The 17282-nt window shown below is 24.0% G+C and overlaps 1 protein-coding gene across 4 annotated transcripts in view; it reads left to right on the plus strand.

The window, feature by feature from the left end:
* LOC129606790 (adenylyl cyclase 78C) overlaps positions 1-17241 on the plus strand; it is a 98415-nt gene extending 81174 nt beyond the window's left edge. For all 4 annotated transcript variants that reach the window (XM_055517345.1, XM_055517349.1, XM_055517347.1 and 1 more), the window contains 19 exons: positions 924-1057; positions 1338-1430; positions 2190-2351; positions 2431-2567; positions 2654-2794; positions 2856-2953; positions 3015-3391; positions 3777-3890; positions 4083-4222; positions 6435-6592; positions 10612-11921; positions 12168-12263; positions 12389-12569; positions 12790-12896; positions 13666-13786; positions 15033-15208; positions 15311-15539; positions 15681-15826; positions 15977-17241. In XM_055517345.1, the coding sequence (XP_055373320.1) occupies positions 924-1057; positions 1338-1430; positions 2190-2351; positions 2431-2567; positions 2654-2794; positions 2856-2953; positions 3015-3391; positions 3777-3890; positions 4083-4222; positions 6435-6592; positions 10612-11921; positions 12168-12263; positions 12389-12569; positions 12790-12896; positions 13666-13786; positions 15033-15208; positions 15311-15539; positions 15681-15826; positions 15977-16081 (4025 nt within the window). In that variant the 3' untranslated portion in view covers positions 16082-17241. The remainder of the gene's footprint in view (positions 1-923; positions 1058-1337; positions 1431-2189; positions 2352-2430; positions 2568-2653; positions 2795-2855; positions 2954-3014; positions 3392-3776; positions 3891-4082; positions 4223-6434; positions 6593-10611; positions 11922-12167; positions 12264-12388; positions 12570-12789; positions 12897-13665; positions 13787-15032; positions 15209-15310; positions 15540-15680; positions 15827-15976) is intronic.
* Positions 17242-17282: the final 41 nt, after the last annotated feature.

Genomic DNA, 17282 nt, shown 5'->3' on the forward strand with positions numbered 1-17282 from the left:
AATTTAATATGAATTTCCATTATATGGAACTAATTTATTAAAAAATAAAATACAATATGCAAAATTAAAAATTTGATAATTTACAAAATAAAATCAACAACAATTTACCAACAAATTTGATGCATCTGAAATCTTCACTTACATTCCATTAGGGAACACATGATATAGCTCAATGGATTCCGCGGCATACTGTACCAGTATGAAAGAAAATTAATAATAAAATTAAGTATTAACAGGAAATATCACAAGTTTTCAGTGTCCGATAAAAATTTCTGATGAGAAATTGTTGATGCACCATACGAATTCATATAGAATCCATCCCTAATGAGGAACGAAATAATTACTTACACTTACGTACTAATTATACTAAAAGTGGGGCTACTTTTATTAGCTATTGTATTAAAATTTCTTGTATGGTAGAGAATGTCATAATATTCTATTAAATAACCCGATTTAGCAATGATGAATCAAAAACGACCACAGACACAGCATTGAAGTACACATTCTTACAAATATTTTAATCAATACACATACAATTGGATTCACAATTCAGTCTATGTATACTTATAAAACATTCTGAGAAAAATTTTAAAATTAAATCCCGAAATGGAACAGTATATTAAAAATAAGATTAAGATTACGTTCCTGTCCCAGTTAATTTTAAAAAATGTTGGTTTTTATTTAATCTTTTCAACCCAATTTACCTTAATTCTGTTCATATACAATATTAAATAAAGATCCTTATATAAATGGTTTAGAAGTTCATAAATATATTTTTAAATTATTATATATACACACATATACACACATACTTTATTCGTGCACAAAATAATATTAGTAGAACACATTAACGTCCTTTAAATAATAATAATTTTAGAAAGAGAATTTCTTTTCTTCTTTTGTTTTTTTTTGTGTTTCTCCAGTTTTACCAACTGTAGTTAACAATGAAATCCGTAAGGAGATGTACAGAAGTCCTGATACTAATGTTGAATATCAATTTAATAAATTATACGTTTATCCAATGGAAAATGTCAGTATCCTTTTTGCAGATATTGTGGTAAGTTGCTATTTTTTACTTTTTTCATAAATTATCCTTTAACTCCTTTACAAAAATCAGCGATTTCATAAAATGCAATTTTTTGAAAAACTAAAAAAAAAATGAAGACAATGTTTTTTAATTTTAGACAACAAATCTTCTGTTTATTCCGTTTTTACTTTAATCTCCTTACATACATAAAAATAAATATTTTCCAAAACACTAAACTCATAAAAAATCCAAATAGATGTTATAAAAATAGATCATTATTTTCTTTTTTTAATTTTTCTTTAAAAAACAGGGTTTTACAAAGTTTGCCAAAGAAGTGAAATCAGCCCAAGAACTAGTAAAAATTTTAAATGATTTATTTGCAAGATTTGATCGGATTGCTGAGGTAAGATTTCTACAAGTTTTTTGTCACAAAATTAAATTTAATAAGAAAAATGAAAATTGAAAATAATTTGGATGTTTGTTCGGAGTCCCTACGAATTGGTGAGTTATTAATTGTCATAGATAAGAAAACAAGGAGAGCGGAAGAGGTTATATATGGGCCCCTGTGTAGACGTATGACAGAAAATAAGCTTTCTAACCGACGAAAGAAACGGCAAGTGCGTTGGACATATCATTTACCATTGTAAAAAATGTTGTCACTCTAAAAAAATTTGGAAGTGAAAATGAACGTGCGAAACATACTATATGCAATTGCCCGAATTTGATGCAGAAGCGAAAAGGAAGGGACTTGGCCGAATACGGAAGAAATGGCATGTCCAGTGGATTTTTTGTTGAATTTTTGTTAAAGACGGGAATATGAAAGATTACTGATTAGCCTTCTATTTGCTTTGTGTTGGACGGTCACATTGGAAGTAGCGCACCATCCCGCCTCCTTAAAATTTTAAGTTTACATCAAAATTTATTTATATAAATTTGAAATGTGATTCGTTTTTTGTGTTCTTTTAACGATTACTGAATAAGGTTCCCGAACTTTTACGGAATCCATTACCAAAATTTCTCTTATATTTAAATCTCATTTATTTCACTGTTAATCTAGACCCAAACACAATTCAATCAAATTTAATTATTTCATATATGCAATCAATAATTTTTAAAACTTAATTAATATTTTAATTTCTCATCTCTTTCTATACATAAAAAGGATAATCATTGTTTACGTATTAAATTACTTGGTGATTGTTATTATTGTGTTTCAATGTTTGAAGATCATAATTGGAAAACGAGACCAGATCATGCTGTTTGTAGTGTTGAAACTGGTTTACATATGATTAAAGCAATTAAGGATGTTAGACATAATACACAAGTAAGTAATTCAAATTAAATAATGAATTCACAATAGTATATTTAATTATAATTTAAATAATATATATATATATATATAGGTTAATCTTGAAATGAGAATTGGTATACATAGTGGTTCAGTTATGTGTGGTGTTTTAGGTAATAAAAAATGGCATTTTGATGTATGGTCAAATGATGTTATTATTGCAAATCATATGGAACAAGGTGGTATACCAGGGTAAGTTTGAAAATAAATTAAAAACAAAAAAAAAAATTTTACTAAAAAATACTTGAAATCACTAAAATAATTTATTCAATTTCTAGGCGTGTTCATATATCTGAGGCAACTTTAAAATGTTTAAATGATGCTTATGAAGTTTTACCAGGAAATGGTGGTACACGAGATTCTCATTTACAAAAATTAAATATTAAAACTTATATTATAAAACGAGATGAGCCATTAAGGTAAAAATTTTTATTATTATTTAATTATTTAAGATAATTTTTGTTTTTCTCTTCTATCCAGATTATTCCGTAGATTTGGTAATCGAAGTGAACGTAAATCAAATAATAGAACAACAAAATTAATAAATGGTAATAGTGGTGCCAATGGAAATAATGATGGTAATAATATTTAATAAAAGAAAAAATAATAAAATTTATAATATTAAAATACTCAACATAGCAACAACAATTATGACGACAACACCAGCGACACCTTCAAAAATACCAACAAATATAATACAATCAACAAGACAAGAAACAATTGTTGTCATGAATACTGATAACAATAGTAATAATGATGATAAAAATGTTATTAATGATGAAAGTATTAAAATAGCATCAGTAATAAAAAGTACTGGTGGCAGTAATGATGGTAACATTATACAACCAACCAATACAATTACAAGTACAACTAGTACAATAGGAAATAATAAAAATAATAATTTAAGTGATAATAATGTTATTGGTGTTGTTGGTGGTGGTGCTGAGGATAGTATTGCAACAATACAAGAAGATGAACCGACAACTGAATGGACACCTGAAATACCATTTAAAAATGTAAGAATTAATATTAATATTAATTAAAATATTAAAATTTAAATTATCTGAATTGTGGATTTAACTTGACCATGCAATTGAAAATATTTAAAAAATTTCTTAAATTTACCTTGTAACAAATAAGTGTGTGGTGGATAATTCAAAACTAAAAAACAATTATTCTAATTGCAAAAAAAGTAGCAATATTATGATTGTAGTGAAAAGATTACAGAGCTTAAGGGTGCTTCTGAATAATTTTGTAAATCAACTATGTTATGTTGCAAGATTGTTATGTAATGATTATAAGTTCCTATCATACAAACATATTATATTCAGTTTAAATTTATATTATTACTATTCCACATTAATTTCATATACAATAATAAGATTTGTATAATCTTAATAGCTTAACGAGTCAGAAGACGGCCTCAATCGATCAGATTCATTTATTGTTGGAGGTAATGGTATTGATATGACAAAACAACAACCATATAGTGATTCAATAAGCACGGCTGAAGAGGTGAGTATTTTAAAAAGTAAATGTTTTCAGTTCATTTCATCTCATATCATTTGTAAATCAGTTTAAAATTTTCAATATTCAGAAATTATTCCATTCATTAATTCAAACCTTCACAACTCATTCAAATTTATTAAAAAAAAAATTAAATTTTATTAAAATTACTTTTTAAATATTTATTTTACTGTTACCCAGATTGACGAATTTATTGATCAAAACATTCAAATCAATTCTAATAAAGAAATTCGCCAAGAATATCTAAATAATTGGACATTGAAATTTAAGGATCCTGAACAGGAGCAGAAATTTTGTCAATTACGTGAGGATATGTTTAGGTATTATACTTATTAAATTCACTTATACAATATTATTTTTAAAATTATTTATAAGAAACGCACAGAATTTTTTGAGTTTTCAATTCTAATTTTAAATTTTAATTTTAAGAAGTGAATAATTTGTTACAAAATGACTCTAGGAACACTTCATTAAATTATATATGAAGAAATTTTAATAAAATTTCAAATTAAACCAAACCAATTTTAAATAAGACAATCTTTTCCAAAAAATTAATTATAAAAGAAAATGAAAATTCTAAATAAAGATCTTCTAAAATTTTAATATTAATTATTTAAGGAGTAAAAAGGAACAAGTTACGATTCATTAATTTTATTATTACATTTCTTCTGACTTATTTACAAGAATAAAGAGAACAATAATAATAATTTTAAAGAACAAATAAATCACAATTAAAATAAGTTTGCATGTATGTACATGTTGCTCTTCAATATTGCTTTTGGATTTGACCTCATTTTTAACGCAGAAATAATTTAATTTTAAACTATTTTTGATTTTTTTCCTTACAATTAATTTGAAAGATTTTAAAGCTTAAAAATTTTAGGATTATTGCGTATGTGTGAATTTGTTAGGTCTTGTCACCATATAACTATTTCAAAATAAGTTTTTCAAGAAAAAATTTTCAAAATTTTATAAATTATCTAAGAGAAAAATCGTAAAAAAGCGTATATGAGAGCTGTTCTACGATTTTGTGATGATCCGTTACTTAGAAAGGGTATTGTCATCGGTCATCATAAAATGTCGCGACACAATAAGTGCCGGAATAAAAAAAATGTCTTCTTAAAAATGAACTGGTTGGAGGTGCTCAGCATTTTCGGGCCGAAACGGGTTTTTGTTCTCATCAATGACAAAAAAATATATATAGACATTACCTATCGTGCCAATTTCAGACGGAAAGCCTTGTCCACATGGAAAATGAGGCAAATATATGACCTTAGGAAATCGGATGGGCACATTGCCCGCCTTAGAGTAATCTATACGAAATATTGGCCGTTGGGGAAGCATTTTTGTATTATATTGCAGTTGCCCGGCAATAGACAAGAAAGAGACTGTTTTCCATTATATCTGGCAGTGTGCAACTCTGGGAGTGCAACGCAAAGGAAGTTCGACGGGGCTGTTTGTGATATCTAAGAATAAGCATCGAAAATTTAGATAGACTCCTCAAGAGAACCGAATGACTTAAATAGGTCACCAGTAATCGTATGCTGAATGACGGCCTGGTGACCACGGGGAAGTGTTGGCAAAAAAGGCAAATATGTGCTAATTTGGGAGAGATGGATCTGCTGCACCGATCACGTGAACCAATCTACCTACCAATATATTAAGGATTTTGTAAGGCTATAACTGTTAAAAGGAGTCGTGATTGTAAAAAATTTCTTCTTGTAGGACAGACAGAATGAAATCAATAAGCAAAATTTTTCATAATCAACAAGTTTTCATATAAATATTTCAAAATATTTCCTTATATTTTATATTTATACTTTTAAATCACGCAACTACTACAAACAAAAAAAAATTGGAGAATATTATGTTTTAAAGGACCCTATGATTAAATGTTTAACTTAGTTAATTATTTCTAGATTCTTGATTTTTATAAATTCCATTTATATATAATTTATACATGTACATATGTATGTGTATATTCAATATCATATATGGTTCTATTACTCAATATTTTTATTAAAAAAAATTTTAGAAGTCCTCATTTAATTTTAGTCATTATCCTTGTACGAAAATATATTTAATTTTTAAAATAAATTTAATTATAAAATATATACTTGCAATATATAGGTGATTGAACATTATATATGTGTATGTAGATACGCATACATATATGTATATAGTGTAAAATGTTTATGTACATAGGGCTTTCTATCGTGTAAGATAAATTAAGATTTACCCTCTTTAATGTTACAATTGAATGATTATTTTTTTTGATGAAATGTTTTAAAAATGTTCCATACTTTGAAAAAAAGGTTCTTGTTTTACTAAGTATACATATATACTCATTTTATATAAGTGCTATATATATGTGTAGTATAGTCAAATAATAGAATTCTCTCGAAAGATTTAGGATATTTGTATACATAAAATTTGATAGATTATTTAACAACTTCTCTATAAATTAAATTTTCCCTCACCATTCCGTATTAATTTTAAAAGAAAATTTTTCATTTTCTTTGGAATTTTCAGATCGAACATGCTGTGCATTTTTGTTATATGGATTTTTATTGTATTATGTCAGGCAATTATCATTCAAAAATGTACGTATTTAATAATTTGTTTAGCTGTTGGAACACTTTTATTGATAGCAGGTGGAATTATATTAGTTATGGCTGAAGAATTTTCAAGTAAGTATTTTTCTTTTCAATTTAAAATTTATTAATTTTTTTTTAGGTATTTAAACAAAATTGTGTTCAAATTAAATGATTTAAAGGTTCTTGGCCTTAAATGGTTAGCTAAGTGATACCATTTCCTCCTCCTTTCCCCACTTTCTACAGAAATCATTTGCGTGGCGACATATCGTGCTTACATGTTCGCCAATCAAACAATGATCCGTCAGAACAACTCTTGCCAGAGAGATTTCAGATTATATGTGCAACGGAAGTCTAGCTTTGGAGATAATTCCTTGTCGCATTACACGTTGTTCAATTCGCCAGTTGTGAGCACTTAGAGGCTTGCATACTTGTGAGTACTTAGAGGTTCTCCTTCCCAGGTAGAATACCGAGGGTTGTGCCATGTCTCGCAAACTTGTCCACTTTACTGTTCTCCCGAACCCCATTGTGTAATAGTAACTACTCATAAAATATAACACTATTGCCGTGCAATGCTCTCAACTATAGCAGCCAATATAAAAGCTGTTATTAGGATTATCATGATTACTTATATTTGTACCGGTAGATGGCCGCCTATTTTCATATGTATATAAGAAATAATCGTAAAAACTTTAATGTTTGCATTTAAAGAATACTGTTGGTAATGAAAAATCGAGATATAGTGCACTAATACTCAATTCAGCTGATAAGTTGTAATTGCTGAATTGTGTATTAATATCGTATTTACACAATTTAGAAGTCAGAATTAATATTTATTTCAGTATGATCGAAATTACTCCTAATATCAATATTTCTCTTTTGCCGGGTTAATTTGAGTTATAAATCTTACTTAAATATGAATTAACATAGTTTTTTATAAAATCCCAAATTTCTGTTAACATTCTAATATTATAAATTCAGCACTTTTCTCTTTCTGTAGTTTCACTTTATTAAGTAAATTTTCTTTATGAATTTTTTTTTTTCTTATTTTTAATAAATTATACAAACATTTATCTTTTTAAAACTAATGTAGTATAAAAAGGCTCTTAAAGGAATTTAACTTTATTATCAATATCATATTGTCATCATAATCATTATCATTGTCATCCTGATTCAACTGTTTCCATTTGTATAACAAAGAAATAAAACGAAAAACCTAAAAGTAAATCATATATAGTTTTTTTTTCTCTTAATAAAAATAAAAAACAAAAATAAATCTTTGGCAAACAAAGAGAATATTTCAATTTTTTTTAGCATATCCTTTACAATAAAATTACAATTCTGTCCATGAATAACAAGAAAAAAAAAAGAAATAGTAAAAAAAATCAATGTCCTTTTTTAGAGAATATTTCCTCTATCCTTTTGGCCATTGACCTAGAATAATTTTTAGAAAAGATTCCTTTTTTCTTTGTTTCTTTTCTTCTCTCTTTTGTTGTAGTTCAAAGTTTCTTGGACTAAGCGATGACGCATTGAAATAGCGGAATAAAGGAAGAAATTAATAAAAAATGCATTCTGTAGAATTTTTTTTTATCATTGCACTTGAAAATTTCAACAAAAGAAATTTATTTTTTTCCGTATCAAATTGCAATTGTAATTATTTTATAATTAAAGGATTAGCTTAGAGACCCTTGTATTTCCATATGTAATCGACGAAGATTTTGTAATTGCCAATTTTTTAGCAATTAACGGATCATTCACCTAATTCAGCAGTTGAAGCGTGTATATAACTGAATAAAATACAAATGATCTTAAATTTATATTTTTTGTTAAAAAATGTATGCCTCATTAATTTAAAATTAAAAAACAATGTTTTTGATATCAGAATCACAGTAATAATATATTAATACACAATTCAGCAAATAAGAATTATAAGCTGAATTGTACTCATACAATTTTTGTTCAAATTCCATAATCCCGGTATAAAGAGTATCAAATTAAGAAAACAAAGTTCATTTTAGCTGAAATATTTCCTAAATTATTATTGAAATGATTCCAAAATTATTTTTCTCGAATAATTTTTAAGGCTTCTTAACTTGAGAAGAAGGGCCTAAAAAGGCAAATTTCACTAGGTGTTTTTTGTTCGTTTGCTATCATTCTATTAGTTTGATTCAAGAGTACTGTCGAATCTCGGATATCTTTGTACACATATTCTACTATATTACTATACAATTATGAAAATAACTTATTCAGCAATGTCATTTATATTGCTGAATTAATCAATGTGAAAAAAAAAACCAAATCCGACTAGAATTTATTGAATTTTCTTTGACTTCAAATTTTTACTTAAAATATTTTTTAAAAAAAATTTTGTTCAAGAGATTTTAGACCAAATTTCTACCTTCCTACCAAAATTTTTTAATATTTATTTATACAATTCTAATGAGATGAATTTTTTTTTCGAAATCTTGTTTCTCTTTTCTCTTCTTAAATTTTCTACAAATCAGAAAACAAAGTAAATAAAATTTTCACTATATTTGACCATTTCCAGTCAGCACTTTTAAACTTTAATTTTTTTTTTTATTACATTGAAATACTTGAGGAATTTTTCACTTACTTCACTTGTACATGAACACACACACATAATATAGAAAATTAAAAATAAAACAGATTTTATCCTTAAATCATAAGAGACGTAAAAATTTATAAGAAAAATATTTGCTTTTTATTTTTCCTTTAACAAAAGAAAAAAAAAAAATTTATCCTTGAACAACAATTTCATTATAAAATTTTTATAATAAAAAAAAATCAAAATAATAGCAAAAACAAAAATAAAGGACCTTCTTAAAAATTCAATTTATTCATTCAAATTTTTTCCTTATTAATATTAAACTTCACCTAAAATTCTGTATAAACACAAGTGATTAACAAAAGTGATGAGGAGTGCTGATTAGTGAATATAAAATATTTAAGACCCGTGGTCATTAACAAAGTCATTTTCACTATTTTAATAGGAATTTTACAACATTCAACTATAAAGGATTGGAAAGAACTTAAACTTCATATTCGAACGAAATTGGAAGAAACCTCCTTTATATTACATTCATTCTAAGATTTTTGAGAATATTCCGGGAATGACATAATTCCGGGTGCAGTGTAATCTAATTTTCAATCAACTGAAATTTATAAAAATTTCAAAATAAAAGTATTCATTTATTTTAGTAAAAGACTATAAAAATATTTTAATGAAGAAAAATTTTTCAATAAAACCTTGAAAAAAATATTTTCAAAATATTTATTAGAAAAAAATTACTTATTTAATTATTGAACAACAAAAAACAAAATAATTCATTTTATGTGTTGTTTTCAATATTAAATTATGCTATAAATAAAATTTAATAACCTAAGCAGTTCTAAGATACTTTGCGTCCTGTTACAAATAGTAATGCATCGCAGATAAGGTTTATATATTACCTCCTACTCCAGCGCCTCTCTTCTACTTACTAGATTCATTTATTACAAAATTCCTTCAAGACTAGAATCACTAATGACTTCAGCGAAACAAAGCTACACCACCGTCCTTATTTTTTATCTATTCATACATAGTGATTCTTTCTCTTATATAAGGACTAAACAAAATTTCGCTCTCTTCCAGAAAATATGCTGAATATCGCTCCAATTCTCAAAAAATTAATCAAGTAACGTCAGATAATTATGCTTAATTTTCGGAATCGTTTTATCAATAGCTACAATTGGTTCAACAAAATGTGAGCAGAGACTCTCAGAAATGAAATTATATATATCGCTGAATTAGTCAAATTGATATTAATATATTTATTAAAATCTGTTTATAAATTGATATTGAATGTTGTACAAGATTAGCACATATTGTAAAAATTTACTGCATAATATGCCCTTACTTAAATATAGGTTGAATAATATATTCAACCTATAACTTGCAGAATCTGAATTTATTGATATCATTTGCTATGTTACAAACGAAATCATAAATTAATTTTACTACTCAATAATACTTAATTTTCAATATAAATATTTAAGATGGCTTGTTAATACAATAAGATCAATAAAATAATTTTAATATTAAAATTTTATTTCAGTATTTCCGTCCATATTACAAAAAAGTTCAGCAACATTAGTACATCGTCGAAATCGTCGTACAATATTTATATGTTCTGTTGTAATATTAATGTCAGTTGCAAGTACAGTCGGTTTAGCATTTTGTCCAGTAGAACGTGAAATCGATTTAGAAAATGAACAAATTATAATACCAACAAATACAAATAGTGATAACATAAATAATTTCAATAATAATAATAATAATATACAAAATATAATTACAAATACAAATAATAATAATGAAATAAAATTAAATGTTCATATATCAGCAACAATACATCATAATATAACAATTAATCAATCACCAATACAACAATCATCATCATCATCATCGAATACTGGCACATCTAATTTGAATTCACCAAATACAATTAATTATATTGTTGATACAACAATTTTAGATGATAATTTTACAGCAAATACAAGTCAATTATCAACAAATAATAATTATAACAGTAATAATAATGTTATTGGTAATAGTATAACAAATGATATTGTTGATCCAAATTCAATGGCATTAGCATTAGCTGCTGTTGCGATACCAGAAAATGTAGAAATTGTTAAAAAAACAATTGTTGATGTATTAAAAAGAAATCATTCAAATAGTAACAGTATATTATTAAAATCATCATCGTTGCTGGCATCTCAATCATCGTCATCGTCGTCGTCATCATCATCGTCATCGTTAACATTAGAATCATTAAAAGAACCGGGATCATCACATTCTTTAATTTATGTGCCAAATAGTAATACAAATACTAATATTAATAATAATAATAATAATATTAATAATTTAGAAAAATCATCAACTGATAATAATAATAATAATAATTATATTAATGGTTATAATAATAAAATATATACAAATAATAATAATAATAAATTTATAAATATTTATTATGATGAAAATAATACAAATTATTATTTTGATGATATAAATAGTAATATATATAATAATAATAATACAAATCAAGATAAATTAAAATGTTTTCGTCCAGAATATGTTGTATTTACATGGATTTTATGTTTAATTGCATTAGCAACAGCATTAAAATTATATTATTTAGTTAAAACATTTATGGCTGTTATAATGGTTGCAACATATGCAATATTAATATCAGTTGTATTTAAACAAATGTTTGATCAACCAATAATACAAAAAATTCATGGTAATAGTAATAATAATAATACAACAATTGATGGTAGTATTACAATGCCAATGGCAACACAAATGTTAATGTTATTACTTGTATTTTTTACAATGGTAGCATATCATGCAAGATTAGTTGAGGTAAATATATAAATGAATATATTAATTATAATTAATCATGACTTTCAAAATTGCAATAATACAATATTAATATACAATTCAGCAAATAAAAGTCATAAGCTGAATTGCATATTAATACAATATTAGTGAAATTTTGAAATAAGAGACTTTTATAATTGTATTACATGTATGTATGTATGTATCTTTAACGTGACCCCTAACGCTATGCAATTTTTTTTTAAATTAAATTTTTAATTATATATTTAGGTAACATCACGTTTAGATTTTATATGGAAGGAACAAGCAGAAAAAGAATTATGTAATATGAAATCAAATCGTAATCTTAATGATTTATTAATAAAGGTAAAATATAAAATTTAATTAAAATATTATGTTACAGGTGCGGTGCGGTGTAGCGCCTAAAACAAATACCATAAATATTTAAAAAATTTTTGTTAAATTTATTTTTTTTTTTTTTTTGTTTTTAGAATATTCTTCCGGATCATGTAGCAACATATTATTTATCACATGAAATGAATGATGAACTTTATTCAAAAGATCATTTATTATGTGGTGTTATGTTTGCATCAATACCAAATTTTCAAGATTTTTATAATGAAGATATTGAAAATGGTAAAGCATGTATAAGAATATTAAATGAAATAATATGTAAGTATGCTTATTTTCAATATTTATACTATAATCCCGAATTTTAAAAAAATTAAAATAATAAATATAGTGTTTATATACAATTCAGCTTATACAAAATCTATTTGCTGAATTGTAGAATAACTCAATTATTTTTGAATTAAACGCAATTTTTGATGTTATTAAATCATAAATTAACATTTTAATATAACAATTTATATAACAAATTTGCATTTAATAGGTGATTTTGATGCATTATTAGATGAAACACGTTTCACATCAATTGAAAAAATTAAAACAGTTGGTGCAAGTTATATGGCAGCATCAGGATTAGATTGTAAAGAATTGGTAAGAAGAGAAATTGAAAATCAAACTCTAAGAATAATTTAATTTATTCAGCAATTTAAAAAATTGTATTCAGCTATTGCTGAATAAATCAAATTAATAATAAAAATCACATGAATTTTTTTATTCTGACATTGACTATACTTTATTACTATCACTATTCAACTTATATGTGTTCGCTGAATTGCTGAATTGTATAATAATGCAGTATTATAGTAAATTTAATATTTAAAAAGTAACTCTCAATTATATAATCTATATTATGATATAAGAGTTGTATACGACTGCTTTTGCACGTTCTTTTTAAAAATGCCCAGATATGAAAAACAGAATTATGGAAGAACATATCAATTTTAAAATTAATTTTATAAAATGGCTTATTATTTTATAAAATCAATACTTTTGTAAAATGCTCTGTCGATAGTTCAAAAGAATGTTCAAAACCAATCGAATACAACTTTTTAAAAATTCACATTAGAAAAATATAATAGATAATATTGTTTGTCAGCAAGACTATAAGCGACCCCTAGTCTATATTATAAAATAATAAAATTAGTTTTGACCGCAAATACTTAAACCACTTTAATTTAATTGTTATATAAACTAAATGTTATTGTTTTTGCATTCATTTATTTAATTAATAAAAATAATTACCAACACGTACACAATTAATTTAAATATTTAATTGAAATAATGCAATTTTATTTTTTTTTTATTCTATAAAATCTATGTAATTCTATTTATAAATGTATATTTCTATATAAAAATATAGGCAAATCGAGGACAAACTTGTGAAGATTCTGTTTGTACATTAGTTGATTTTGCATTGGCAATGAAACAAAAATTACAAGAAGTTAACAAGGATGCATTTAATACATTTCAATTGAGAGTTGGTAAGTTTTGTTTTTACTTTTATTTTCAAATAAAATAGAAATTTTGAAATAAAAATAGAAATGCAATTATATATGTGTTTAACTATAAAAATAATTTGTTTAAAAACTTTCTGATATTTTTATCGTGAATTCTCAGTATTCCTACTATAATTTTTTTAATATATTTTTTAAAACTATGAAGCAGGATAAAGTTGAAATGAATTCATTTAAATATAAACATTTTTTTTTTTTTGTTAGAAATTTTATCCTTAGGGGAGAAAATTAGTTTTATGATTTTTATATTGTTAAAATACAAAAACACAAAAAGAGCAAAGATTTTCTTTAACATTTTCATTCAATAGTTTTTGGTTTTTAAATTCCCTATTCAGTATTTTGGAATTTTTCTATATTTTTCTATATAAAAATATCAAAAAAAAAATGCTAAAGTTAATTATACTCTTGTGAAAATTGTGTGTTTTTTTTTTTAATATTTTTATTATATTTGTAAAAAAAAAAATAATTATGAAAGTTTTTCAAAACTTTAAATGACTGCTTTCTATTTAAAAAATTCACTAAATTTTTGCTATGAACGTAGAAAATTATTATTTAAAATTTAAATTTTTTAATCAATATTTACATACATATACGTACAAATGCCATGTATAACTAAAATATTTTCGGCACATTCAAATAGGTTTATTCACTTGAATACGAAAAATTAAAGCAGCTACCTATAACAATTATTTCAGATTTGAATTCTGAAAGAAGAGAAATGAGTAAATAATTGGCTCTCTTTTTCTTACAATTTTGAAAATTTACAAAAATTTTTTGACATTCCCGTTATTCCTTCTGATATTTGCTACTATTTTCGAATTTAAACTATTCTAGGGCCTTAATATTGTACGTAATTCGATTTTCGTAAAACTATTTTTATATTTGTAGAAATAAAAAATACAAATTAATTCCTACCTTACTATTTTTACGGATACGAAAATCGAATAACATATATAGTAAGGCCCCTGATCTTAATATCATTTAGTATTTTCGAATCTGCTGATCTAAATTAGATTAAAGATTCTTATTCTGATTTAAGATTCAAATCATTGTTGTTAGCAAATCAGTTATTCGTGTTGTAAATTGTATGTTCTCAAGAGGATCCATTTTTTTTTTTATAAAATTATAAGAAATAATCACATCTTTTATTAAATTATTACCTATTTAATTATATTTAATTGAAAATAATTTATAATTAATATTCAAATTAAAGGTATTAGTAGTGGACCATTAGTAAGTGGTGTTATTGGTGCTAGAAAACCAGTATATGATATATGGGGTACAACAGTAAATGTTGCATCTAGAATGGATTCAACTGGTGAAAATTGGAGAATACAAGTACCATCATATACAGCAACATTATTACAATCAAAAGGATATACATGTGTCGTAAGTTTAATTTCATATTTTAAAAAACTAGAAAAAATGCGGGAACTAGAAAAAAATATACTAATATTAATAAATTAAATTTTTTTTTTTTTTAAATTGTAGGAACGTGGTGAACGTGAAGTAAAAGGTTTAGGTCATATGAAAACATGTTTTGTTCTTGGTAAAGGAATATCATCTAGTCAAGTAACATCACCAATAATAATGCCAGCTGGTATACCATTAGCACAAACACCATCATTACAACGTCAAACATCACAACATGGTAGTTTTAGTGCTGTTGTATTTGGTATGATGCAAGCATCAAAACGTAGTAGTAATTTACAACCAACACGTAAGTTTTATAATTAAAATAAAATTAAAAATATTAATAATATACAATAATTTTTTTAGATAATATTTATATTATATATTTTTAATAGCAACAAAATATATTCATGATTTAAAAAAAAAAAAAATTATTTTATAATTGTAGCAACCGGTACACCATCTCCACAAATAAGACGTGGACGTCGTGGTAGTACATTCAGTTCTGTAAGAATATCATCAAAAGATACAAAAATAGTTACAAATCCAGTTAGAAGAAATACAACAAGAGTAAGAGGATATCATCAAAAAAAGGTATTATAACCACCATTTATTATAATTTAACATTATTGTAAATATCCCAATTCATGCCTAATAATATTATAGAAAATGAAAATTTTTGCTTATATATTTATAAATTTACAATTTATTTTATTAATTAATTTTTGATTTTTCATTTTTTAGAGTTCTTCCAATAATTCAATAATAGTCGGTAATCAACAAAACAATTATATTCCAAGTTTTAGAAAATTTGAACAAAAAGAAAATAATCAAAATTCAGCTCTTTAATAAAATTTTAATAATAATAATAAAAAAAAAAATTTAAATTACTTATATTATAAAAAAAAAAAAAAATTAATTGTATTGTAATTTACCATTAAATCAGGCTATTTTAATATAATAATTATTAAATAAAAATAATATTGTATTTTTATGTAAAGTATTATAAAAGTAAAAAAAACAATATGTATTAAAATCAAATATTAAAAAAGAATATGCAGGGTGTCTCCAATTAATTAATATTAAAAAATTATTAAAAAAAAAAGTATATACAAATTAAATAGAATTTTACTACGAAACTATTAAAGTCTATGTATATTAAAAAAAATTCCTAAATATTAAGATTTACAAAAAAAAATTTCTCTTTCTTCTATTAAAACCTGATCACCTAAATCATTTAGAAGCCATGTAAAGCTTTGAATTTTGAGTACATACAACGTGTTCATTTATTATTTAAAATATAAATTTCTTTTTCTAATTAATAAACTATAAAAATAATATAATCGGTTCGTGTTGTGTAAATTTTTTATTAAATTTTAAAATCAAACCATTAAAAAACTTTAAATTATAAACGTACAATTTAAAACTCTTTGAAAATTAAGTGAAATTCAGATAAATAATTGAGATTTTAAAACTTCCCTTATTTAGTGATGAAAATGTAATAAATTCAATTTTTAAACAATATTGCAAAATATTTTTAATTACAAAAATTAAATTACTTGAATTTGGAGCATGAAACACTTTGCATATAAAGCACAAAAAATATAATCAAATCTTTTTGAAAAATTTCAAAATATTTTTGAATATTTTCTAAATTTAGAAAAATTATATTTTAACAAAATTAGTAGATACTTATGTAATAATAAAAATAAATGTTAAATTTAAGAATTCGTACATTTAATAATGAAAAGGTGAAGAAAACAGTTTTACAGCAACATTCAATCTAATTGAGAGAGCTAATGTACAATAGAGCTTTAAATAGTGTTATATAAGTAATAGATAAAAATTAAAATATAAGATTTTACTTTTATTACAAAAAGAAATCATTAAATTAATAAAAAAAATTTAATTAATGTTTTATTAAATATGTAAATTAACTAAAAAAAAAAAAAATTAATATAAAAAAATTTAGATTAATTTATTTTCAAGAAAACACAAAAATAAAATATATCAAAAATAAAATTTCATAAATAAAAATATAAAAAATTTG

Source organism: Condylostylus longicornis, unplaced genomic scaffold (genome assembly GCF_029603195.1).
Source record: "Condylostylus longicornis isolate FDR11 unplaced genomic scaffold, ASM2960319v2 ptg000022l, whole genome shotgun sequence".
NCBI lineage: Eukaryota > Metazoa > Arthropoda > Insecta > Diptera > Dolichopodidae > Condylostylus > Condylostylus longicornis.